This window comes from Meles meles, chromosome 1 (genome assembly GCF_922984935.1).
Source record: "Meles meles chromosome 1, mMelMel3.1 paternal haplotype, whole genome shotgun sequence".
Classification (NCBI taxonomy): domain Eukaryota; kingdom Metazoa; phylum Chordata; class Mammalia; order Carnivora; family Mustelidae; genus Meles; species Meles meles.
In genome coordinates this window covers 185,401,367-185,428,487 of record NC_060066.1, presented here as the reverse complement: position 1 = coordinate 185,428,487, position 27,121 = coordinate 185,401,367, and the positions used below count along the sequence as shown (strand labels likewise).

Sequence of the window (27,121 nt, the reverse complement as noted above, 5' to 3'; positions counted from 1 at the left end):
TGAGTACCTGTATACTCACTGCCTAGATCCTACTGTTAACAGTTTGCTCACTTCATGCTATCTGTCCCTCTATCCATCGAGTCACATATATTTTTTTATATATATATATAGTTGTTAGGTTTCCATGTTTTTGTGTTTTTTTTTTTAATTTATTTGACAGAGAGAGAGATCACAAGTAGGCAGAGAGGCAGGCAGAGAGAGAGGAGGAAGCAGGCTCCCCACGGAGCAGAGAGCCCGATGCGGGGCTCGATCCCAGGACCCTGAGATCATTACCTGAGCCAAAGGCAGCGGCTTAATCCACTGAGCCACCCAGGCGCCCCAAGTCACATACATTTTTTTTAAGTGGCTCCACGCTGGGCCCCAACACAGGGCCCAAACTCATGACCCCAGGATACAGATTTGAACTGAGATCAAGGTTGCTTAACTGACTGAGCCACCCAGGCACCCCCATCTATTTTTAAATGCATTTCAAAGTTTACTTTTCCTAAAGACTTCAACACTATCATTCACTAGAGTTCACTACTTTTTCCTGTTTGTTTTGCTTTAAAATTATCATACAGTGAAGTACTCCTATCTTAAGGATACATAGTGTGTTTAAAAAAAATTTTTTTTTTTAGTTTTTAATTAAAAAAAACAAACTAGTTTTATTATTTAAAGAAAGGGAGTATCACTCTTCGAATTCCATTGGAACCAGGGCTTGGCTTCAGAATCTTTTAGTCAGTTCTAGTAACTTCAGACTTCTGGTATTCGTATCACATTAAACAAGATTTAAACCGTGGATTTAACATTGTGACTTTATTATTTATTTATTTAAAAGGATTTTATTTTTTTGACAGAGGGAGACAGCAAGAGAGAGAACACAGGCAGGGGTAGTGGGAGAGGGAGAAGCAGGCTTCCCACTGAGTGAGGAGCCTGAGTCCGGGATCATGACCTGAGCTGAAGGCAGACGTTTAACAACTGAGCCACTCTGGCGCCCCTAAATTGTGACTTTAAATTCCAAAATACAAATCATAGACCTTGGGAACTAACATTCTACAGATCAATGAGTAGAAAATATTGTAAGAAGTTATTTAATTAGGATTTCAGTAGAGGTACCAAAAGGTTGTAAGATTGAATAACAGCCTAACCTTGCTAACCACTCAAGAAACAGAAACCTGCCCATTGGGATTGCTAGATTTGTACGAACTTAGCTGGAGTACGACAGTTTAACAGCTGTGGAGAGGACTTGGGGTAGGATCCAGTAGAGGTGGTTGTCGTAATTGGAGGCTCAAATACCCAGTTTGTAGAGCATGAACTATCTTATTTGTCAATGTCTGCCCATCAAGTCTGACATGAGGTATTATGAGTTTGACTGTGCGTATTCAGCTATAGCCTTGGCTGTGGTCGTTGAGTTTGGCTTAGAAGTCATCATCTTCTCTTACTTGTGACATGGAGGGTATAAAGCCAAGTGAACTAGTTTCTCCCCAAGCTAATTTTTAACCCTGCTTTTCTTTGTTGCAGAGGAATGATATCGCCATGGCAATTACAAAATTTGATCAGTTTGACTTTCTCATCGATATTGTTCCAAGAGATGAACTGAAACCTCCAAAGCGTCAGGTGAGCTGGGACGGCCTTGCTCCTGCTTCTGGCTGAAGAGCATCTTGCACACTCGTGTCAGATACGCTCCTTTTCCTCTCTCAGCTCAAGTCATTTGCTATTCCTTTTGCTTTTCTTTGTCTAGACCAGATCCATCCTTAACATCTCCTCTGTTACTCATTTATGGATACTTTTAACTCAGTGCCTCTGAGGTGGTATTTCAGTGAAAGTAGACAAAATAAGAATTAAAGAGAAGTTACAGACAGTAAAGCAAAGCTCTTTTCAAGGTACCGTAGAGAGTCTCTCAGAGTTCTTAACATGGAATGGGAGAACATTCGTAGCAAGATACAGATTTTAGATTCTCAAGATTTAAAGAAACAGCTTCTCTGCGTGCACAGTGGTGTTTGGAGTGAATGGACTTGGGTTTTCTCTTACTCTGGATTGCAGTTCACTGTGTAGTGCTTGAGTTATACATTAGATCACCTGTTAGGGTTTCAAAAATACTGGCGTCCAGTCTTTACCCCACACCAGCTGAATCAGAATCCGTGGCAGGGAGGCCCAGGTCGCAATACTTTTTAAAACTTTTCAGATGTTTTTAATGTGCAGCCAAATTTGAGAACCACCACTTAAACCGTTTTCCAAGCAATCACAGGAAAGAATGTGACTATCTCTGTCTTTGCCTCTCTTTTGCCTGCCCCTCTCCAGAGGTCACACTGACTTTTTTTCAGCACCTTGGGTGCATCGAGCTCTTAACTGCAATTTTAATAGACCCCTTTCCTGTATGGCTCATTGTTTGAGGCACGCGGATTGCATGACTCAGTAGGTGTGGTTAGAGACGCTTGGGGAATAGTGGCAGTGTCTGGCAGGAGCAGAGCTATGGTTTTGTTCTGCTTGCTTTATCTTGTTAATAAAATTTTGAGTGTTTTTAATGAATTATTTCATAATATATTATCCTTAGAACAGAGTCATTCAGTGACAACCCTTCTATGCTGTCTCGCACTAATAACCAGTCAGGAAGTGTAGAAGTGCGCATCTTAAAGGACATCTATAATCCTGACCCTGCCTGGGGGCCTTTGGATCAGCAGGCCCTCTGTCCCCTCCTTGTTAGAGCAGGGCGCTTCACTGCGGCTCCGTTCTTTCTGGGCAGTCTTTGCTACTGTAAACATCCTTGACTGGAAGCTGTAAGGTGTTCAGAGGAGCTTTCAGTCGGATGTTTACAGCGGCAGGCTGCCACGGTCGTCCCCAGCTGCACAGCGCCTTTGAAACCATTGCAGGTTTGTGCCCACGGGCTCAGTTCCTCCTCTTGGGGTGTTTCCCTCCTCTCTGAGAAGTCCCTGCCACAAGAACTCTGACCACTTCTCTTCCTCCAAAACAAATGCTACCACGCCCCTGCTCTCCTTGTTGGAATTTGTTTCAGAAACCCCCTTTAAAAACAAGGTGGTGAGCCCTGTGACAAAATCAGGCCTTGTGCTAACGCCTACTCATTCTCTTTGGGCTGTCCACCGAACCAGGTGGCTGGAGGGAAGGGTCATGTCCTGTCCCTTCCTCAGGTCCTCAGTGCCTGGCGCTCTCGCAGTGTCAGATAGCTCCTAGTTCCATCCTAGCCTGACCGTAGTGCTGTGATCCATCCCCTTTTAAAGTGTGTCTAGCTGAAACAGCTCCTTGCTGCCTGGATTCAGGTCTTTGTAGGTGTTCAAGCCATTGATTGGAGTCCTACTGGGGGCAGCTGCTGCCTGGCCTTTGAAAGGTTGAGATTGCTGAAAGCCGGCCTGAAATTCTAAGATAGCACTTTTAATCCTCTGTAGACATGAAGTTTTCCCCAACTCCAAATTGGCTGGCACCTCCTTAAGTCCTTTAAAAGTGCCTACTCTCCAAAACTCACCCTTTCTGAAGGAGGCAGCAGTTCATTGTGGCTACTGAAGCGAATGTACTTTTTTCAGTCTGGGGCTGGCTGCACAGCTCCGTAGTGATGGCCCGAGGATGGGGTGCTGCTCGTTCTCTGACGTTTGTCAGTCTCTACTTCTGAAAAGATTCCGAGAGCAAGCCTTCTCTGGTCAGGGAAACCAGTGCAAAAGCTGGGCAGATGCCCCATCCTGAATTGATCCAGTCATTTGGAGATTGTTCTAGCACAGGGGGTAATTCCCCACTGCTGAGGAAAGAAACTAGCCAGAAATAATTGAGTTGTAGATCTAAGGTCCTTGACTTCTCAGAGATGGTTGGACATTTCTCTTGTTCTTGGGGGAAGCAAGGAGACTATTGAGAAGCAGAGGGTAGTTGAAGCTGACTTCTACCCCACTAAAGCTATGAGTTGAAAGTTCCTGCCCATTGAAATGTCATTTTCTCTTCACCCATTTCTTTAAACCAAGCATAATCATTCCCTTGCTAGCTTGCCCTCCATTGGCCGGATGAGTCTTCATGATGCAGAAGAACCTTAGATGTGCCTCCTTCCATCCCAGTGATTCGAGAGCAGTCACGCCTGATCCGTCAAAACACTGCCCTGAGCACCTCTCCTTGGTACTTCCTGAGTGTCCTAGGCACTGCCTGGTTCCCAAACAAGAGGGTGTGGTAGGCAGGATAGGAGAAGCTCTTTACATGCTGTAACCATTTTTGGCAGGAAGTATTTTGGCTTCCGAAGGGGGTGCTTCAAGGAATTGCTTTTTGTTTGGTAGAAAGACTATATTCACTTGCAGGTTAGTTGCAGTGAGAGAGAACTGGAGACAAAGCAATCACAGGCCTGAGCTGGGAAATGCCAGTTTCTCCCTCCTCCCTGACTTCTTCAGGTTGGTTCTGGGGAAGTCTCAATCCTCTCCACCCTCTCATTTACCCGAGAGCTTTTGTAAATTAGGTCTAGAGTATAGTGATTGATGTTTTTTACAAGATGGGAAGGGCATTCTCAGTGGAAAATAAATACATTGAACCTATTTCAAGACCTTTAAATAGGTTGGCAGTTGGCTTCTGTTTCTTGGTTAAGAGAGGGTATCAGTATTTATCCTTTCTACAGCCAAGAGCTAGTTGAAGGGTGAATGAGACACCCTTCAGGATCCCCAAGAGCTAAGGGAAAACATCTATATATACATAATATTTATAATGGTTAAAAAGTCAAGTTGAAATAGAGGTGCTGTTGTCACAGTTACATTCTTCTGGGGACTGAGACCTAGATGAGAAAAAAGGGGACCTCCTTTTTCTTCTGCCTCAGTGTGATTACATTCAGGGTTCGAACTGTTTGGGTCTGAAGCACGGAACACATTAATACCCTAGAAAATTCATTTATGTCTGAGGACTAGCTTAGAAACCCAGAGGGTTAAAGGCGTCTGTTGAGGCTGGATGGGTGGCCATTAGGGAACCTTGTGGTGCCAGGACCCCAGTTCCTGAAGGGCTAGATGTCAGCAGTCCTAATTCTAGTATCTGGGGCCCCCTGTCATGCCCTGTTCTGTAGGGGACATAAAAACTTCTCCCTACACCATAGCCGTAGAATCCTAGAGGTAGCAAAAGAGAGTTTAGGTACTTTTTTCTGTTGGTAACAGCTGTTGGGTTGAAGAGAATGTGTCATACTTGGTAGTAACTTTTAAACTTTTTAAAAACTCAAGTTTTAAAAACACTTTCTGGGGCACCTGGATGGCTCAGTTGAAAGAACATGCAACTCTTGATCTTGGAGTTGTGAGTTCAAGCCCCATGTTGGGTATGGAGCTTACTTGAAAAAATCAAAACAAAACCCCCAAAACTACTTTCCTACCTGCAGCTCTCTGCCTGACCCTGTAAATAATCTGTCCATCATTCAGCAACCTCTTAGTGTATACCTTACAAGGAAATGAATGGTGGGACATCGGAGAGCAAGAGAGAGTTGAGCCCTCAAAGTGCTCTCAGCCAAGCAGGGAAGGCAGTGAATTTGACAAGCAGGTACACCAAAGTGTGGTGAGGAAGGGACTGTGCAACATAGATTGGGACACCTAAGCTAGTGAGGGTATGCAGTCAGTACCACCTGTGTCACTGTCACTTTGGGGAGCTTTTGAGGCAGTCCACAGCCCCTCTATACCTTGAAGAAGTGTCTTTTCCTCTTTTCTTGAACCTGGCAAACTTATCCCAGAACAAGGAAGTGAGTAAATTAAGCTAATTTTCTGCTCAGCCAGCCCGAGTGGTTGTCTGTTTCTGTTGTTTTTGTTGTCCCAGGCAGGGGCACCGTGTGTCACAGGGCCCTCCGGAGCAGACGCCGACCTCTGTGTCAGTGGTCAGGGGCCCGCCAACCCCGGACCCCAGGCTCTAACCATGCCGTAGTGTGTGTAAACATCCTACACTCTCAGCTGTGAGCTCAAGGTGGCTGGGAGAGGGTTGTTTACTCCTTCTGCCATGGAAAACGTCAGCTGAAGAAGGAACGGTCTCTTCACCCAGCAGATTGGACCGAATGCGACCTCCCTAGTCAGCTAAGGCTGCCCCCTCAGCGGAGAGCTGTCCCTCAGGCCCCCCTGGGTTGCGCTTCTGTGGCTAAGTACAACCAGAACCAGACATGACGCTGGATAGACGTGGCCCTTCGTAACCACAGTGCTCTTGATGTACTGTAAAAAGCCGGGCACTTGCCTACCAGTGCTCTCAATCCTGACATTCAATTCTTAAGTTCCAGCCCAGGAAAAGCCCTATTTTGCTTTCTCCTGCTCTGTCCCTCCAAAGCTGGCAGGCCCCAGATAAGGAGAGTGCTGCCATTTTGGGACATTGGAGGCCAGCCTGAGAGCTTGATGTTTGGGTAGCATCTTCCTAGTGCTCGCAATTAGCACCGTCTGCAGATCACAGGCCTTGACAGCGTTTACTGACAAGCACTGCTGGTGCGTGGTTTTTAGTTACGGTAATTATTTGCCCATTTGCAACTCATCACGCAATGGGTGATTACTCTGTACTTCAGAAAATTGGCTGTATGTTTTGTGAAGCCTATGGAATCTGTTATTTTTAGTTTGATTTAGCACAACTGGGCTCTTCGAATTCCACTTTCCCTTGGCTTCAAATGTGGAGAGCTCAGCATTCAGCAGGCAACTGCACAGAGTCCGTCTGGGGGAAGAATGGAAATTCACTGTGGCGGCTGCTGAGTCAGTTCTTTTCCTCTTACCTGCCTCTCCTTCTACCCCACAGGAGGAGGTGCGCCAGTCCGTGACTCCTGCCGAGCCTGTCCAGTACTACTTCACGCTGGCTCAGCAGCCCGCCGCCGTCCAAGTCCAGGGTCAGCAGCAGGGCCAGCAGACCAGCAGCTCCACAACCACCATCCAGCCTGGGCAGATCATCATCGCACAGCCTCAGCAGGGCCAGGTCCGTGAGCTGTACGGGGTGCCCGCCAGCAGGACCGTGCCGCTTAGGTTCAGGATGGGGAAGGCCTGGCCTGGGCGGAGAGGCAGGCCAATCATTACAGGGCACGGGACCCGAAGTCTGGAAACTTGGGCTTCTCCCCAGATTGAGCCACCCAGGTGATGTGTCACCCTAACCTCTCTGGGTCCCGGTTTCCTCAGGGTCAGATGAGAGTGCAGTGAATGAGACACCCTTCAGGATCCCCATGAGCTAAGGGAAAACGTCTGTATTGTGCCCCGTGAAGAGTAGTGACATCCCCATAGAAGGTATTGTAAGTGGACCCCATGGCTGCTGTTAGGAGATCAGGCATCGTTACCAGCTTGCATCCCTCTCTTCCCCTTCTCCCCGTCATTTCTCTGTGGCACCATGGTTGTGTGAAGTGACCTTCTCTTTTTACAGTAGCAGTCAGAATATTCTCTGTCCCCAGCAGTATTGTGAAAGCAGTAACATCCACGTTTGTTGGGGGTCATGAGAGGCTGTAGAGAGCTGAGCTCTGAATCCAAATTCTCTGTCAAGCATTAATTTATTCACCAAACATTGAGTCCTATCCTATGTGCTAGGGATAAAACAGTCCCTATTTTTTTTTTTAATTTTTTTTTTTAATTTTTTATTTATTTATTTGACAGAGAGAGATCACAAGTAGACAGAGAGGCAGGCAGAGAGAGAGGGAGGGAAGCAGGCTCACTGCCGAGCAGAGAGCCCAATGCGGGACTCGATCCCAGGACCCTGAGATCATGACCTGAGCCGAAGGCAGCGGCTTAACCCACTGAGCCACCCAGGCGCCCAAAACAGTCCCTATTTTTAAGAATTTTCACAATCTAGTAGGGTACAAATACTTAAAGATTAAAATACCAGCATATGGGAAGTGTAAGAAACTCTTAGGGATGTGTAAAGGGTGTTATGGGATCACATCAAAAGGGATATCTAGGGGACGCCTGGGTGGCTTAGTCAGTTAAACGTCTGCCTTCAGTGCAGGTTGTGATCCTGGAGTCGGGATCCAGTCCCACATTGGGCTCCTTGCTTCTCCCTCTGCCTGCCACTCCCCCTGGTTGTTCATTCTCTCTCTCTGACAAATGAAGAAATGAAATAAAATCTTAAAATTATATATATATAATTAAAATATATATAATAAAAAATTATATATATAATATATGTATAACAAAACATGAGGGAAGTGATAGAAGCAAATGTCAGAGAAGGTTCCCTGAAGGGAATAATACAAGTCTTAGAGGGAACAATGGCAACGACTCAGATAAAGAGGGGAAGGAGGGCTTTCCAGAAGAGAGCAAAGCACGGGCAAAGGCAGAAAACTGCCCAGGGAGTGTTGGGAAGGCACAGTCAGCATGGGGGACATTTAGGCAAGTCTGAGAATAGAGGCAGAGGACACTGATAGCCTTGTGTCTGTGCGTAAGAGCTGGATTTGCCTAGAAGAAACAAATTGGGGCAGAGGTAGATTTAAATATTAATGAAGATTTTAAGATTTATTCCGTCTCACTTTTTAATCCATATAACAGAAGTTTTAGGGTGCTTTCTCTTCACCAGACACTGCTAGGCAGGAGAGGTTCAAAGATGATTGCAACCCAGTAGGGCGTTCACCATACCATGATGCCTAAGAGACCTTCTGTGGCTAATGCTGTGCCTCTGCGATGGTGAGAGCTTTCCTTGCCAAAGGCTTTATCCCTTTACAGAGCAAACTTCAAGGGAGTCCACCAGGCACAGGCTCTGATTGGCTGAACATCCTAAGAAGCTCATGGCTGTTGTGCTCTGCCAGCAGGGCACGCCATACGTGATTTGACAGATGCCATGCTAACACAAGCCTTCATTTTCCTGAAGTGATTTAGAAATACCTTGGAAATCCTCTTAGGAAAATTGAGTTGATAGAGTACAGTGATGAGTTGGCAGTATGCATTTTTTTTTTTAGTCAGCAAGAATTTCATCTCTCCTCTTCGCCACCTCAGTCAGGCTCAGCTTGGAGCTGATGAGGCCTGCAGAGATGGTGAAGTTGGTCTCTCCCTGGGTCTCCCAGCCGTTCTCTGTCCTGCTGCTTCAGGGTGGCCTTGTGCTGTATCACCCCTCCTTGGACCTGTAGTAATGGCTATTTCAAGTTGAGTTCAGGTAACCTTTGTGGGACAGAATACTTACTAAGTGGGAAGGAAAGCATATTTTGGTAAAGTGAATCCTGTGTGTTCTGTCATAAAATTGGAAACTTCTATTCCTGGAGGTCGGGGGAATAGGCTGAATTGAGAATGCTGGTGTGAGAATGGGAGGTGTTTCCTGTTGTCCCAGCCCACCCACCACATGTGTTTTTACATAGATCTCTCTGTCCTCTTTCCTCCCGACCTCCGGGTCATAGTAATTTCTCCTTACCTAGTAACCCTGTGATTCTCAGCTGTAGTTCCTAGAACACGTCCCCTTCCCCTGTAACTTCAGATGCACAGGAGACCTGTGCGGTCAGAAACATACGAGCATCAGAACAGCAGCATCGATAGAAGCCCAGGAGCCACTGAGACTCGCAGCATCTTCTTGCTGAAGTGATTTGGAATTCAGAGTGGGGAGTTGTCATACTGGAACCAGGGCATTGGGGGTGTAGGTGTGGTGTTTAAAAGATCCCACCCTCTCCCCGCCCCACCACCATCGCCATGGCCCGCTCCTCCCTACCCCCTCCCCCAGCAGATGAACAGTAGGTACTGGTCTTCCCTGCTCTAGGTAGTCTGTAAGGGTCACATCTGGGACCCTTTTGAAATTTTGAAGTTTCGAAATTTGAGCAAGTGAGTGCCCGACCCTTTTGACAGTTCAAGTCTACCGTCTCTCAAAGGAGTAAGTTTCCTGGAACTGTGGTCCATGAAGTGTGTATGAGAGACAGTCTGCCAAGTCATGGACGTTGGACAGAAATTTCTTAAAACTAAGGTTCCTGTTTCTAGAGAGTTCAGCTCTTGCTTTATTAAATTCGGTTGCTCAGGGATAGCCTCAGTGAGCATCCAGGTCTTTGTGGTGTTTGCCTGTCCTGTGGGGAGCCGTGCTTGATCTGGCCAGTGTAGGCTGCGGTCATTCTGCCCGCGTGACGCCGGCGTGCGCTTTGTCTTCTCCCGGTGTCGCATGCTAGAAGGGAGTCTGAGGTCCTGAGCTTCGTAAGTTCACCCTGACCTCACTCTCCATTTAGTGGGCTCTCCACATTCACCTGCTCCACAGTTGACCTTGGCCATGCCTCCAGTGAACTGTCCTGGTTGCTTTGGATTCTTTTGTACCACATGTGCCTTCCTATCACTGAAGGGGCTTTGGGAAGCTGCAGCATTTGAACCACAGAGGTGTTTGGGGCCTGGGCAGGTATTCTGTACTGTGAGCCTAAAAATCTATGTGGCATTCTCCCATCTTTTATTTCGGAGAGTAACTTCAGCCGTGCTTTAGGCCCAGAGGACTCTGAGTATTGTTAATTAGTGTTAAGATGAGTTTAGGCAACCACGGAAGGGATTTGCTCCTAATTAACTGCTCATTAGCCCCTACGGGCTCTGAGCTGGGGTTGAAGCCGTTTTCTCCTCACTCTTCTTTCCAGACCACGCCCGTGACCATGCAGGTGGGAGAAGGCCAGCAGGTGCAGATTGTTCAGGCTCAGCCCCAGGGTCAGGCCCAGCAGGCCCAGAGCAGCAGCGGGCAGACCATGCAGGTGATGCAGCAGATCATCACGAACACGGGAGAGATCCAGCAGATTCCGGTAAGCCCCGCTCGGCCTCACCCCCGCTAGGCGCTGAGCTTACATGCGCACACAGAATATTGTGTCTACCCGTGTGTGTATGTGTACATACATTTCTCTAAACGATATCCCTGTTAACCCAGACCACGACTTGCTTCCCTGTACACTCACTGCTTTTCTTTAATCCAGCTCGGGTTCACCACTGTGGGGCAGCTCCTTTCGATTTCCCTGTGCTCCACCTACACGGAGAGTGCTCGTAACCACTATTTCATGCCAAGACCCAAAGGCCCCATGAGGCAGTCCTGTCTTTTGATTAGCAGAGAATAAGAGGGAGGTGTACAGGGAAGGCCATAAATACACTTGTTGCATATTCATGAGTCAGTTCCCAGTGGAGCCTGCAGCAAAGAATATTTTTGGCTTTCATTTAACTTATCCATCCCTTCACTGTGGACTGCTGCTTCCTGTGCGCCTTGAGGGATTTCATTTCTTGGATTTATTGGCTTTTTTTACTTGTTCTTGCTCTTTTGTAAAAAATGTCCCATCTTAACGCTTGCTATCTATACATTGGTCATTTTGCCACCCAGAGATGTAGAGAGTGAGTGACATGGAGCAGTCCTTCCATTTCCTGCCCCTTGCCCTTCCTGTTGTAAATGACATGTAGGCAGATAGAGAAACTCCCTTGGACTTGGTTAACCAATTCCTCTTTGAAAAAAGCTCCATTTTTGGGGGGACTGTTCTTATTAACAGAGTAATAGACCAAGAGAAAACTGAAGGAAAGTGAAGTGTGTGTGCCCCTGTGTATCTTTCTGTCTCCCCTTTCTCCTTTCCTCCCTTTCTTGTGCTTTTGGTGCTCTCTCCCTCTGCTAGAGCTTGCTCCCTCTCGCTCTCCCCCGCCCCTACTCCTCTGCATGCACACATGCACGCACGCACACAGATCCATCAGTTCCGGGGGCCTTGCCTCACTGTCTCAGCCCCTAACCCCAAGACCTCTCTTGAATGGTTCGTTCTCCATTTCACATGTGAAGGTGCCAGAACAAGTTCACTTAAGCCAGAGAAGAGGTCCCCCCCCTTGCAGTAACTTTAACTCAAGTCTTTCTGACTCCCAGTCACAGAACTTTAGCCCAGATTTGTGGCGGAATTCGCTAGTCTTAGATTCCTAATGCAGGAGTCTGCATTTCCGAATTCCTCGGAGTGCTCACCCCAATAGAGAGGACCTTCAGGAAGGAAACTTTGCTTCTCTCTTAAAAGCCCAGAGGGCCAGCATTTTTGTTTAGGAGTTAACATCAAAACGCTGTCAGGCTCCACAGACCTGTCTTTGTGGTAGAGGACCAAGGGCAGAGTATCACCAGAGGTCTCAACTTAAGTCTAAAAGAGGAGCTTCTTGCTCCTAAGAACTGCTTGGAACTATCTGGCTCACAACTTTTCAGTCCCATCTGAGTTTCTGCAAAGAGCTCTCCCCAGCTGGGACATGTAAAATCCCTGTGGCTGTCAGGACACCTTCCCTGCTCTTGGGACAAGGCTGTAGTCTTTCATCCTGTGTTCCTTGGCTGGAGCTCTGGTGACTCCTGGGACCAGCCACCATCAGTCCCAGCAGATGAGGCTTCCCAAGCCTCTACCCAGCTGCCTTCATCCCCAAAAGCTACTTACTGCTGTTGCCTGGAAGCCACACTGTGGGACTTAGTGCGGGGCAGTCTGGGCCTGCATCACAACTTCTCAGCAGCTCTTGTTGGCATATTCTCAGAAAGAAATGACCACCCGTCACCCTATCTTGCTCCATCTCCTGTGAACCAGATTCTTAACGGGTTTACATTTTATGTCCCTCCATTTTGCCATAAGTGGACAATTCTGGAATCTGGTCTACCAAGAACTTCCAAGAACTACACAGACTACCAACTGTTAGTCTTTTCTTGGTGACTCAGATCCTGTCTGAGGCTGAAGTTGCAGAGAAGCGGTGTGATTTAACACTGCATGCAGGAGCGCAGCTCCATTTATCAGCATTTTCCTCACGGAAGTAAAATAACCTGCAAGTAAAATAACCTGTAAGCTCATGAAGGCGAGGGGAAAACTTGCTCTAGGACAAAGATGCATAACTTGCCTGTTCGCTTCTAGAAGCTTACCATGGCAACAGCAGCCTGCTGGGCTGCCAGGGGAGGGTGATGTCTGAGCCCCCAGATAGAGACCAGTCTGTCCTCCTGGCACCTCTTTCATCCCCCAAATCCCGAGTGTGAATGTCTGCAGTGCTCTGCTGACTCTCCTGTGCTGAGCAACCAACTGCCTTGGTCTCTCTGTGTTCCCGCTCAAGGCACTGAGACACTTCATGCTGCACTGGAGCGTTAGGAATCTGAGTTAAGGCTTTTAGCGCACAATTAAATGCAGTGTGTGGTATTATTTTGTTATCTGAGACTTAATCTTAAGCTGAGGGACTCTAAGGGCATTTTTGTAGTTTTGGTTTCCCATGATGGGTTTTCTGTGAAAGGTTTATTGATTCATCTTCCCCTTGGGAGGAGTTTGGCCAGAAGCTATTGCTGAATACCAAGGATCCTAAAAGACCCACAGCCCCCCATTGGTCCTGGCTGTTAGGTACTGAGATAGTGAAGCAGGCCAGCTTTTTCTTCAGATATGTGCAGCATGGGGTTGGGCAGGACTAGGGCTAGGGTGTGGAGTGACGGCCATCTGTGTTGGGCTCCTGGCAGATGCTGGAACTCTTCTCAGTACTGCATCAGCCATCCCAGGACCTGGGGTGGTGAGTTTGGAGATAGAGGGGAGAGTAGCCCAGACTTCAGGTACAAAGCATTCTGATCATGTCTGACAGTCTTTGGGATAAAATCCTAAGATAAACTGAGCCCAGTGAATGTTGAGGGTGTGGCCATGCTGTTTCTCACGTATGTGACCAGGTCATCTGGGAATTTTCTCCAAAGTCCATTTAGGGAATGTACCCTCTTTTGTGTTTCGTGACTTGCCAGGTGGGGATGTTACAGTTTTCAAAGTAGGTTTCTTTGGAAGGGTCAGGAGGGTAGAGAGGACAGTCATCACCTCTGGTCACGGGAAGTCTGCCTGTTGAGGTCGCACTCATCTCCTGTATCTGCTTGTCTGCCCTGCTCTAGGTGCAGCTGAATGCCGGCCAGCTGCAGTACATTCGCTTAGCCCAGCCTGTATCAGGCACCCAGGTCGTGCAGGGACAGATCCAGACACTTGCCACCAACGCTCAACAGGTATGTGCTCCAGCGACGCAGGCCCTGGGTTGGGTAAGCGGCTGGCCGGAGCTGGCCTCTGGCTGCAAAGGAGGGCTCAGCAATAGCTCTCCCCACCTCACCCTTTGGCAAGAGCCGCCCCCACACCCTGCACACCTCTTCACCCAAAGGACAGATGGGGTTTATTGGAGGATTAGATTCAAAGTGTGTCTCTTAACTATCTTATTCTCGTGGGACAAAGGAATGTGAAGGAGGGGAGATCTCAAGGACACTTGAAGAAAGCCTGGCGTGTGTGTGCATGTCTGACTAGAGGAGGTGCTCTGACAGCGGGCCTCATCGCCAGGCTGAGTTTCCATCTTTAAAACCAGATAGCTGTTGTGTCCTGGCACTCCCGTGTCCTTTGGAAAGCTTGCGTGGCTTTTACTTCCTCGTGCACACCTAGCCAGAGACTGTCCCCTTCATCTCCTCTCATGCCCTAAAATATGGAAGACTGTGAGGCACAGATGCTGAGGGGGCAGCCCCCCCGGGCTTGGGGTTTGGGGCTTGGGGGTTGGGGGTCCTGGGCATCATTTGCAGGGGATGGGCAATGCTGGTCAAGGGGAGGCGTTGTTAATGGATTCTTGTGCCTCAGACCCAAAAAAAGCAGCGATCGTTTAAGAGCTGGACGCACAGGCCCAGTTGCATTTCTGGTGATGTATCTATTGACAGTGGTGACGGAGCTGAGTTTGTAGAGCAGCTCTCCAAAGATCTCATTTGGGAAAATAGGAATGAGCCAAAAGCAAGGCTTCAGAGTTCCATACAGTCTCTGGGATCATTAAAGGGCCCGTTCCAGACCCATTTCTTGGCTTACATGAGGACTTGGGCTTTAAATGCCTTGGGGCTGACTGGCATGGAGTCACATCTCCAGACTGGTCTTACCCTCAGGTACCCTTCTTTTTTTAAAAAACAAAAATGAAAAACAAAACCTTGTTAAGATTCTAACCTGGGATCCAAAACCTTTTCATGGCATGGATGTGGGGGGAAAATGAAAAGGAAGAGTTTTTGGTTCCTCTGAGGTCAGTTTGGGGACCAGAAACTAAAGCCAGAAAGTGGGAAGAGTCAGGTTTTCCGACAGTAGTTGGGGGGAAGCCAGGAGGGGGCACCTGAGAGCAGTTGGGAGTCTGCGTTAAAACAGATCGTAAATTGTGATAGCCTGGCACATAGTAGGTGTTCGGTATGTGTTTGTTGAATGAATAATAGGCATATGGAATTTAAAGGTAGATGAAACTTTCTTTTCAGCTCATGTGGAGGGCAGTCCTACCGGCCACAGGGCACAGCTGACCCTCTCATCTATGAAGAGTATTTTCCATTTGTCCCAGGGTCATTCATTTATTCTGCAGACATTTCTTTGAATACTTACTTTGCACTGGGGGCTATAAAGACAAAACAGAGCTTCTGCCCTCCAGCTGCTTACAGGCGAGTCGGAGGGGAAGGACCCAAAACAGGGCACAACAGTAAGAAACCCTTCCGAAGCCCTTTCACACCAGTCCCCTCCTTACTCCTGACAGCCTCATGGGTAAGCCTGATGGGTTATTTTTGGCTGTCGTGAGGACACTCGAGAGGACAGTCCTTACGTGGCAGGTTGGCTGTGATGGTTCCAGGAGATGGCACACAGAGGACTACTAGTCAGATGTTCCGTAGATACACATACGCACATGAGCACGCTTCTGTCTTCTTGCAGCTGGGAGGCACAGTGTGGTGCAGTTCCACATGGCAGCACAGTTCTTTTCACATGTCCTTAAAATCCCCCTGTGAGATCGTAGCTACACGTGGTCGATGTTTTCCCTGCCCCGCTCACCTCCACCCCCACCCCCTGCTTGGCCCAGAGGGCTGCACGTGGCCTGTCTCGGAAAAAGTACTTCATAGGTGTGCGGCAAGGACTTCCACGGCCAAGGCCACCTCCTCGCCAGGGTGTTTCGTATTCCAGTCAGATAATCTAGGTGATAGGGGTTTGGTGTGGAGCCCACCTTCCAAAAACGAAAGGGACCACTCACTACTCTGCCCCATGCTTTGCTCTCTGCGTTCACTGGCTAAAAGACTCTCAGGTTTTCTGCCTAAGCCCTAAATGGGAGGCCTTGCCATGTTAGCTCCTAGGAGCCTGCAGTAAGGGGCAGGCAGGGGGCAGGTGGGGGGCAGGTGGACGAAAAAGGAGGTGGTTGTGGAGGTTCTGTATATTTCCTGCTCCAGGGTTCTCTGTGGTCTTATGTATGGGGCTAGCACTGAGTAGCCATCCATGGTAGGGGATGGGGGAAGGACCCTTGCTTTCCTGCTACTCTCTGAGCACCTGTTCTGTGCTAGGCCTCATTCTGGGCACTTTACATGCATTGTCTTGTGTGGTCCTCACCACCCTCTCCTGGCTGTGGGCTGCCGGAGGGCTGTATCGGGCCCTGCAGCTGACCTGCCTGCTGTGCCGTCTTGATTCCCACAGATCACACAGACAGAGGTGCAGCAAGGACAGCAGCAGTTCAGCCAGTTCACGGATGGGCAGGTAGGAAACCCGGTCTGGGCAGGGGCCGAGGGTGAGGGGTTGTCAGGGGTATCAGGTGAGATCTGTGGGTTTGGATGGTTAGGGCCAGTGTCCCATTTTCTGTTAACGAGTGGGCAGAAATTTAAAGCAAGTGCAGTCTTTAATTCGGAGTGCCAGTCCTTTAGATGTAGACTTACGGGAGCTAAAAATCATCTTAGACATTATATAGTCCCAGTCCCCATTTTACGGATGAGTAAACTGAGTTCTAGAGATGAGAAGTGTCTTGTCTGTGCTCACTCAGCTCTTCATTGCAGAACTAGGACTGGAATGCAGGTCTTCTGTTTCCCTTTCTAGGACTTGTTTTTTTCCGGGCTAGGCTACTTTTTAATAGCTGGATTAGTTGAAATGCAGAGAACATGTGACCTCTCAAGCTCTCTTGGTTCCTGGAATTCAGTCATTTTAAGCTCCTGTGAGAAGGGAATCTTTCCCTTTCCCTCTGCCTTCTCCCTCCCACTTACGGTCCCAGAGACCCCGGAGTCCATGAAAGAATGACATACCCAAGCCCATGTTCTCTGCTGACCAGAAGGGAGAGGAGCTGGCGTCAGGACCCACCTCTGGCTTCTGCCTGCACCACGTGCCAGGCTCACATGCCAGGGCTCCTGTGACAGTGGGGAGGGGGGAGGTCTCCACCTGTGGGTTTTTGGGGTGGACACCTGAGTAAGTCAAGTGTCCATTTGGCTCTGCCCTTCCACAGTGGCTATGTGAGCTGCTTCTCAGTGCCTCATGGGTCTTGGCTTAGTATGTGTTTAAACCCAGGCCCCCTCCTCAGCAGGGCCTGTGCAGGAAATGCAGGTTCAGTGTAGCCTCAGTCTAAGCCAGATACTTTGAGGAAAGGAGGAGGAGGGTAATCCTACTACCCCTGCTAGTGAGGATTACCGAGAGTTGGGGAAATGCGGACTTCCAAGCGGCTGGTAGAGTGGTTCAAATTGCTTGTGTTTGTCACAGAGGAACAGCGTGCAGCAAGCCCGAGGCTCTGAGCTAACGGGAGAGGCAGAGCCCAGAGAAGTGAAAGCCACAGGAAATGCAACTCCCTGCACCTCTTCCCCGCCCACCACACACACACCCCCACACCGGGCCGGAGCGTCCTGTGTCTGCTGCTCCCAGCCCCAGCAGAGCTCCACATCCCCTCCTCCCTCTGATGCCTTACAGTGGGTGGTGGTTGAGGTATCTGGGGCCCCCGACCATCTTGAGGCCCATAGGGAGCTGCATGCCCCTCTCCCAGGGGTGACCTCACTCTCTCCTCTCCACCCCTCGCAGCAGCTCTACCAGATCCAGCAAGTCACCATGCCTGCCGGCCAGGACCTCGCCCAACCCATGTTCATCCAGTCAGCCAACCAGCCCTCCGACGGGCAGGCTCCCCAGGTGACCGGCGACTGAGGGCCTGAGCTGGCAAGGCCAAGGACACCCAACATACTTTTTGCCATACAGCCCCGGGCGATGGGCACAGCCTCCCTCCCCAGAGGACACGGCCGACCTCCGCGCCTCCTGCAGGCTAGGACACTGGTGCACTACGCCCCATGCCTGGGGGCCGAGATTCTCCAACAGAAAGATGCAATATTTTTTATTTCCTTTTTTTCCATTTTTTCTCAAGGAATCAATATTTCAATATGTTGAGCTGTGTGTCCAATGCTATGAAATGAAAATATTAAATAACATATTTATGGCATTTTCTCGAAGAGTGTGGTTGAAGAAATACTTCTTTTGTTCTCTCTCTCTCTCTTTTTTTTATTCTTACCACTACTTCTTTTCAGGAGCAAATCTCAGGGGGTACGTTATCTCCTGACTCTCGGAACAGCTGCTGCCCCCAGGATTTGCCATCTTGTTCTGCCCTCAGATTGAGTTAGGTGCCTGCATAGCTTCCTCTTCACTAGTGGTCCTTTTGACCCTGCGCTTGTCCCAGAGCTCTGTGTGTCTGCACCCAGAGGCCGTGGAAACATTCCTTGCATTTAAGAGATGAACTCATTCGCCAAGGACAGTGGATGGTTTCATTTCCAAACCCTTCTCTCCCAGGGACCGAAGGAGACTAGAACTTCGTGCATTTGCCCACCCCCACCCCACCCCCATTTTTTATTTTTAAAATACATTAAAAATTGTGCTAGTCTCCTTTGCTGCATGGACTTCAAACTGCATGAAATGCAATAAATTTCATTTTAGATAATTTAGAGTCTGGGTATCTGTGTCTGGGGGCACTCACGGGGCTGCTGTGCTTGAGAAGGCTTGGAAATTGGAAAGGTTTGTTTGCCCTCGGGTTGGGTGTCTATGAAAGAGGGGGACCCTTGTGAGGAGGGGACTTTGAAAGCTAAGGGAACTTATGCTACATATCTGATTCAAATGGAGGTCTTCAGCTGACTTTGAAGATGAACTACATTCGGAACCTGCCGCTCAGAGGTGCCTGCCTGCCTTACTGAGACTACCACAGGTGGGCCAGATTCCGCTGCATCCTGCTGGTTTGAGGGTCAAGAGAGCATCCCTCATGGAAGAAACTTCCTCTGTCCTTCAAACAAGTCCTGCCACTTCTGCCTCGGCACAGGCTGGCATCCTGAACTGCCTGCTGTGGCCACGCCCACTCCCAGGGTTATGGTCTCTGCCGCGGTGGGTGGCTCAAGCTCCTTGTCAGCCCGAAGCAGGCCAGAAGGCTTCTACAGCTAGGTCCTACTTCCTAGTCATTGAAGCAGGAAGAACGGAGTGTTCTGCTGCTTCAGTGGCTTTCATGGGCCATGGAAGCCAGCAGTGAGCCACCTTCCTAACCTTCACCATGCCATCCTTACAACTGGAATGAGGCCTGTTGTCACGGGAAGAGCAGGGAACTGAGTGCCATTTAAAGAAGGTATTAGAGGCGCCTGGGTGGCTCAGTGGATTAAGCCGCTACCCTCAGCTCAGGTCGTGATCTCAGGGTCCTGGGATTGAGCCCCTCTGCTCAGCAGGGAGCCTGCTTACCCCTGACTCTGCCACTTGTGATCTCTCTCTCTCTGCCAAATAAATAAAATCTTTTGAAAAAAGAGAAAAAAAATAAGGTATTAATTTATTCTCTGATGGAAATATGCCACGAAACGTTGGACAGCTCCCTTCTCTTTGCTATCTTAAGGGGTGAGGTGGGCTTTGATGGGAAGGGGCTTTGATATTAGGCAGACTGCAAGTCTGACCCTGTTACCCTGGTAATCCTCCCACTAAATGCTCCCCCCTGTCAGCCATGGTAAGTACTTGGACGTCTATCATCTATTCATTTTCAGTCCTTTACCTGAGCACACCTTACTTCATTCCACAAGAAAAATTAAGATGGCTTGCATTGAAAATGTACACAATGGAACAATAAAATAGGACAAATTAGAATTAAGAAAAATATAATTGAGTAGGAAATGATTATAAAAAGCAAGAACACAAATACCCTGGCCATAAAGACCTACACAGTTGTTAGAATTCAGTTCACATTTGCCCCTTGGGCTTCTTGACTGCCAAAGCAAAGGGAGAGATGAGACCAGGTAAGAGATTCATACTATAAAGGGAAGAAAAATAACATTCTCCTGCAAAAGCAAAGATTTTCTTTGTTTTGAGGTTTGGGATACGTGGTGTCACTCCGGTGACAGCTTGGGAGGTGAAGCGGGTGATACTATCATAAGTCAGTGGGCCTGTTCTTCCTGACTCCCTAGTGCCCACATCTCCCCCTGTATTGAGTTCTCTTCTTTCTCGCTCAGGACTTTCCTCTGAAGGGAGTCATCTGGCCTTTCCCACTGTCCTGTACCGAGTCTCAGTGAGACATGCGTATACTCCCGAAAGCCTAGCCCCCCAGGGAGAGATGCAAGCTGGGGTGGACCCTGGCCTCAGGAGAGGCAGCAGCTCCACTCTGACTTCCTGGTTGAGCCCAGATGTTGAGGCCACGGCACTGCCCCACCTCGCTGCTCTTCAACTCATTCCTAAAAGCCCAAGTAGTTGGGTTTTCACACCAGTCAATGGGTCCCCATTTCCCACAGATGTCCATTCTTCTTTTGGAGATGTTTCGATCAGTTGTGATTGGAAAGCGACTATCTTACTGAGCACGTTCCCTTTAAATTTCCCCGCCAGCAGGGCCCAACTGGGTGTAAACAAACACTTTAGTGCAGCCCTAGAGAGCCCCTATCTAATCCCCAGCGCGATCCCCTTACATCCGGAGCATGCTTTCAACATTTTTCCTAGCACTTGCAGCATCCGTCCTCCCAATGATCTTCAGGTGACCCCGCAGGGGAGACAGGAAGAGGGATCATGATCCTGCGTTACAGAGGGAGACATGCAAGGCCCAGCATAGTCCCAGCATAGTGCAGCTACTTGCCCAAGGTTACTCCATGGATTTGGGGTGGAGCTGAAGCCAAAATACTGGCCGCCCGACCCCCTGTGCATATAGTGTCTTTCTGGCCGGTGGTGGTGGTGGTGGCTGCGAGAATAAGGCTTTACTAATCGTGAACTGTCTCCTGTTACTCTGCCTCCCCCCAACCACTGGCCCAGTCTTGAGTATATGTGGAATAAATAAAGCAGTTATATCTGGTGTGTGGACATGTGGTGACTGGGATAACTCTCGGAGGCTGATGCCAGAGACTGGAGACCCCTGGGCAGCCTCCTTGCTACTCAGTTCTTCTGAGGCCACAAGGGGGCGGCACGCAGCGCTTCCCCAAGTCTCTGGGAGGTGCCCTGTCCAACCCTTATCCCAACTTGAGACAATTCCGGGAACTACACGGGGTATCTCAATGGGTCCTAGGTTCTGAACCCCCTCACCCATAAAACCCTTAACTTTTTAAAAATTTTTATGTATTTATTTATCAGACAGATATGAGAAGTAGGCAGAGAGGCAGGCTGGGGCTGGGGGTAAGCAGGCTCTCTGCCGAGCAGAGAGCCTGATGTGGGGCTCAATCCCAGGACACCGGGATCATGACCTGAGCCGAAGGCAGAGGCTTTAACCCACTGAGCCACCCAAGTGCCCCCAAACCCTTAACTTTTGAAGGCAGGGGCATTCCTGTGGCAACTGAGGGCTGGAAGCACTATTCCAAGTATTACCTCAGGTTAATTCCTCAGGTTTGATTTTATTTTTTAAGTGATCTTTACACCTAACATGGGGCTCGAACTCGTGACCCCGAGATCAAGAGTCACAAGCTGCACCGACTGAGCCAGGCAGGCGCCCAGGTTCTCAGATTTTATAAGGGCTTTCTGGCAGTCCAAATTCATTCAAGGCCCTTCTTATCTCCCCAGCTTTGTGTCTTTCCAGTCTCCTCTCTCCTGCACTCTTTGCACTTTCAGTTACTAGTCCCTGGGTGCACCTCCCCTTTCAGAATGTACTGGCCCCACTGCCTGGAATGTCATTTTATTTCTTTTCCACTTACTGATCTATACATCCATCAAGACCCAATTTAAATGGCCCTTGCTGAGAAACTTTTAAGTCCCGGGGCAGAGTCTGCAAAGACCTCTTCCATGCTCCCACGGCAATGTCTACAGTCTCTGTTGTTCATGCTTATAACCACAGTCATTCAGCAAATATTTCCTTGGCACTTCCTATGTGTCAGAAATTGTTTTTAAACCTTGTAAAGATGGTTGAAAATTAGCCCAGATGAGGTTTGGGCTATCGTGAAACTTATATGGGGTTGAGGGCTGGAGGGGAGGTGTACATGGGAATGGGGGGGGGGAGAGAGAGACAGTAAACACAAGACAAGTTTGGCTCTGAAGAAACCCCCTATCACTTTGTTAGAATTTTCTTGGTTTGGTTATCTTCCTCACAGATGGTCCTCTTCCAGTCTAGAGTCCTCTGTGCTCCTCCAGAGCCCAGCACAGGGCCGGGCACCAGGAGGATGGCAGTGACTGATGAAGAGTGAATGAACGTGAACCCTTCCCTGAAGACAGGGCCTCCAAACCTGTGCGCATTCCTAGCACTGCTCCTTTGATTTGGCTATTTTTTAATTGTTAACATTTAAAAAAAAAATTGATTAGTGACAATATGCTGGGCAGGGGTATCAGAGATTATCCTTTCAGGAAATTTCTGTGCAGCAGGGGGGCCTGGGTGGCACAGTCAGTTAAGCATCTGGCTCTTGGTTTTGGCTCAGGTCATGATCTGGGGGTTGTGAGACGGAGCCCCGCATTGGGCTCCATGCTCAGCACGGAGTCCGCTGGAGAGTCTCTCTTTCTCCCTCTGCCCCTCCCACTCATGCTTGCTCTCTCTCTCTCTAAAGTAAGTCTTAAAAAAAAATTTCTGTGTAAGAAAGTATGTTTAAGCTTGATACGTGATGGATGATCTCATTTCATCTTTACATCCTCATGGTAGGTGTTCTTATTTTCTAAGTGAGAAACTGAGGCTCAAAGAGGTTAAGAAATTACCCAAAGGCACCATCTGGTTGAGTGGAGCCAGGAGCTTCAAGAAGCCTCCTGTCCCAGCCAGCTCAGCCCCACTGGTCACTTCCCCTGGGCTCATGATTCTTTTCCTAGAGAGAATGAGAGCCCCTGCACGCCCCTCCCCAGGTAGGGACCTAGCTTTCGTCCCACTCCTCCAACCATCCACACAGGCCTTGGCAAGGTGGCATCTGCCCTCCCAGAGGAGGAGACCCTAGAGTGGAGATCAAGTACTTGGTGGCATGAGCAACTTGGGTGTGGCCTCCACAAGACCCCTGAGCTGGACTGGCAGTGTGACTCCCTGGCCTGGGTGCTGGGCCACTCTCATGGCCCAGAAAGAGGGGATGTGGGGACAGCATCAGAATGGGAGAAACTAAGCTGCGTCCCAGCTGGGCCAGGTTGGGCTGGGTTCCTCTGGCTGGCTTGTGCTGAGGAGTCATCCCAAATAGCTTGGTCCCTCTCTACAGCCTGGAGCCCCATCACCTCTCCAGCTCCCCAAACCTCCCCCAAGCCCCTTTGCCTCTCTCTTTCAAGTGAAGTTCTGAGACAGAAGCTTTCTAAGATCTTGTATATGTCAAAATGTCTCTATTTTGCCCTTTAAATGACAGTTTGGCAATGTATGGAATTCTAGGTTCAGAATTATTTGCCCTCAGCACTCGGAAGATTCTATTCCATTGTCTTTTGGCATCTGTTGTTGCTGATGAGATGCTTACTGTCAATTCAATTATTGGACCTTTGTAGATAAGCTATCTTTTTCTCTCTGGTGGCTTTTAGAATTTCCTTTTTATTCTAGATATTCTACACTTTGGCTAAAAGGTGTCTAGATGTAGTTTTGTTTTTGAAGGTATCTTACTTGGCAGTCTGGGCCTTTTCAATCTAGAAATTCATATCTTATTTCTGGAAAGATCTTAATCACTCTTTCTAGTATCTTTTTCTGGAACTAATATATGTTGGGGTTTCCTATTCAATCTTCAATGTCTCTTTTCTTTCGTATGTTTAATCTCTTTATTGTTCTGTGCTTTATTCTGGAGGATTTCCTTAGTTCTAGTTTCTAATTCACTAATTCTATCTTCAGCTGCATTTACTCCACTAACTCATCTATTGATTTTTTTTTTTAATAAGATCTTATTTATTTATTTATTTATTTGACAGAGAGATAGAGAGAGCCAGAGAGCACAAGCCAGAGGAATGGCAGAGAAAGAAGGAGAAACATACTCCCCACTAAGTAGGGGAGCCTGAATCAGGGCTTGATCTCAGGACTTTGGGATCATGACCTGAGCCAAAGGCAGACACTTAACTGACTGAGCTGCCCAGGAGCCCCTGTTGATTTCTTTTTTAATGTCAGTGACTTCAGTTTTCATTTCTTGAATTTCTGGATAGTTCTGTTCAAAGCTAGCTGCTACCTGGTTTGATACATCTGTTCTTATTTTATAGATGCTATACCTTCCTTAATCTTTTTGAAGAATTTAACCATATTAAACTAAAATTAAAGATTGCTCTATTATCTCTAGATCTTTAGGTATGAATTCTCCCATGAGAGAGGGGCCTCTCAAGATATTGTACTTACTTTTTCTGATATGTTGTAAAGTTTATCCTTGAGATAGTTATTTTCAGCCACTTTCCTACCTTGTGTGTAGAGGTCACCCTAAGGGATGATTTCTCAGTTGAATCTGCGCAAGCCATGTGGATGTTCACCAGCTGCAAACTAGTTCTTATATTAGCATCTTGGCTTAGAATATTTCTACCCAAAGCCAAGACCAGGAGGCTAGCAGGCAGACATACTTTAGCACTTTCCCAGACCCAGCATTAGGCAGAGAGCCTGCTGTAGCCCTTGCCACTGGTGGGGTTTGCAACTATACCTCCCATCCTGCAAATGCCTCCTCAGAGTTACAGCTTCCACTCCTACTCACCACCAGAATTCCCTCTCATTTCTGGCCCTTAGAGATTTCTCATTCTCGCTTTTGAGTTTGGATATGTATTTTTTAAAGTCATCCAATATTTCAGGGAAGTTATCTAATTCGAAGTTATTTAATAGCTCAGGGAAGAGGGACTTTAATATATGTTCACTTAAGTTCGGCCTGGAAGTCCCACTCTCTAGGCCTCCCATCCCGGTCATTGAGCCCTCCAGTTTCCCTTGTGAGCCCCCATGCTCCTCCCTGGATCCCTGTCTCCCTTAGCAAGGCTTATCCCTTTTCTGAACCCCCTTCTCTGCCACTCTATCTGCAGTCCCTCCCGCTAACATCATCTCCTTCTCTGAGCCCTTGTCCAAGCTTCCCCCACCAACAGAGCATGGATCGGGGAGGCTTCCTTCCACTGCACTGTCAGCAACTCAGAAGAATATCCTTCCTCCTCATTTTCCAACCAACTCAGCTGTCCCAGCTGCCCTCACTGAGAACGTGGAGCCTATCAGCACACCCACAGTAGTAGTGATGCCTTCTGCATGGTCTTCCAGGAGTTGGGGGTCAAGGAGGAAGAATCCCGAGGATTCAGAGGAGCTGCAAGAGAAGGGATGGTTTTGACTTTCAATTCCACACCTCTTTCTCCCTCAGTGTCTCCTCTTTGTGGGCCCCCCTCCAGCCCTGAGGATCAATGGGGGTTCACTTTTGCTGAGCTCAGCAACACTGCTCCCTCCCCACTTCCTGTGGCTGTGAGCTCACTATCCCAGAAGGCCTGTGTTGTCTGGGCTGGGGACAGCTCAGTGGCACCTCGAGATCTGGGGGGGAGAGAAACTCCTCTGGGCCTCCCAGGACTTCCCACCTGCTGGGTTGGCCTAGATCCCTTGTCCTCTCTGGCCTTACTGGGGAATGGAAGCAGGCCTGATCCTTCTCTTATACTTCCTCCTCCTACTCACAGTGGAGTGGAGCTCTAGAGGCAAATAATGTATGTGATGCCACCACCCCAGGAAACCCCTCCTCCTAGGAAGCCTTTCCAGACTGAAAAGAGCTGCTAGGTCTAGGGACTGCCCACAGCATCTCCTCTGTCCACCCACCCCGCCCACATACCTGAAGGAAGAAGGAGAAACATACTCTGATACATACTAAGATGAATGGTTCACGTGTGTACCCCTCCCAGCATGATCAAGAATTTTTCGTGTGCTCCGTCTTCCCGAAAGGTGGGGCAGGGGTGAAATGACTTGCCCAAGGTCACCAGCTAGTCCAGAGGAAAAGCCAGGAAGCCTAGCCATGACTCGTAGTTCAGTGCTCTTTCTGCCCCTGGCACTGCCAGCCTCCCTGGGTGCTGAAGCCTCCAACTCCACCCCTCCCGAGCCCTCTCCTGCAGAACCCCAGCCTCTGCTGCATGCCCCGGCTAAGACTGTTGGCCAGTCTGCTGGCCAAGTCTGCTTGGCCAGACTGTTTCCTATCAGGCCAAACTGGACCTTCTGGCTTAGCATTCAGGGCCCCTGCTGTCCCCCTTGCCAAGCTTACCCTTCTTCTCCCTTGCTCTGTAACTTTCTCTCCAACCCCACATCCCACCTACACACACAGACACACATACTACAGCACAGGGGTAGAGAGCTAGATTAGGCTGAGTCTCTTCACTGAGCCTCAGTCTTCTTATCTGTAAAATGGGGGTGTAAGCAGCAGTCCATCACAGGGTTGTTGGGGTACTGAAATAAGACAATGCAGGTAAAGGTAAGCCTGCCTAAGGCTTAGCATTTAGCCCCAACTTCAGCCCGCGTGCCGCAGGCATAACTAACTGCACTTCTCTGCACTTCCCCGAGTCCTCCACACCCCTGTACCCTTCTTGGGACGTTGCCAGTGGAGACTTTTCCCTCATCTGACCTCTCACATCCCTGGGAGCTGTAAGAAAACCCAGGGGGGTTCTGGAATGTAGAGAGGGAAGAGTAGGAGATCTGGTGGGTGGAAACTTGACCCCCCCAAACCCATCAACCCCAATTCAAGCAGAACACCTCTGTTTTAATGCTTTGTACATGTTGGGATGCTACTTCATGATTCCATTGCTAATAAAGTCTGAAAACCACTGACTTAAAACCCCCTTCCCACTTCAAGAAAGGAACTTGCAACTTTGGTTGACCTGAGATCACACTGCTGGCTGTTATAGTCAATGACAGGCTTGAGCCAGGTCCCAGCCACTTCTAGACCTGAACTCTTATAGACCTGGGAGTCTCCACCGCTGGCAGGAGAGAGTCCTAGAGAACAGTTCTAGAGAACATCTCCAGTTCCCCTCAGCCCCCGGCACTGATCCCAGGACCCCAGGGCACAGTAGGTAGGTGCCAGCCAGCTGGGAGGACAGGTCACAGATGGTTCTGGGGTTACCCACAGGCTGTGTATCTTTCAGAGATTCCCTGTACCTCTCTGAGCCTCAGCTTCCACACATGGAAATGGTTGCTCTCTGTCCCAGATGGGGCAGGATCTGGCACCCAGTTGGTACTCTGCAAATGGGAGCTCTCCATCCCCACCCTTCCTCTCAATC

The 27,121-nt window shown here is 48.8% G+C and overlaps 1 protein-coding gene across 3 annotated transcripts in view; it reads left to right on the top strand.

Annotated features, from left to right (window-relative positions):
- Positions 1-19,196, top strand: part of NFYC (nuclear transcription factor Y subunit gamma) — a 70,428-nt gene extending 51,232 nt beyond the window's left edge. The window contains exons 5-10 of one of the 3 annotated variants that reach the window (XM_046010437.1): positions 1,501-1,596; positions 6,691-6,864; positions 10,451-10,609; positions 13,693-13,800; positions 16,247-16,306; positions 17,291-19,196. In XM_046010437.1, the coding sequence (XP_045866393.1) occupies positions 1,501-1,596; positions 6,691-6,864; positions 10,451-10,609; positions 13,693-13,800; positions 16,247-16,306; positions 17,291-17,722 (1,029 nt within the window). In that variant the 3' untranslated portion in view covers positions 17,723-19,196. The remainder of the gene's footprint in view (positions 1-1,500; positions 1,597-6,690; positions 6,865-10,450; positions 10,610-13,692; positions 13,801-16,246; positions 16,307-17,290) is intronic. The other 2 variants (XM_046010436.1, XM_046010438.1) reach the window with 2 other exon arrangements.
- The last annotated feature ends 7,925 nt before the right edge of the window (positions 19,197-27,121 follow it).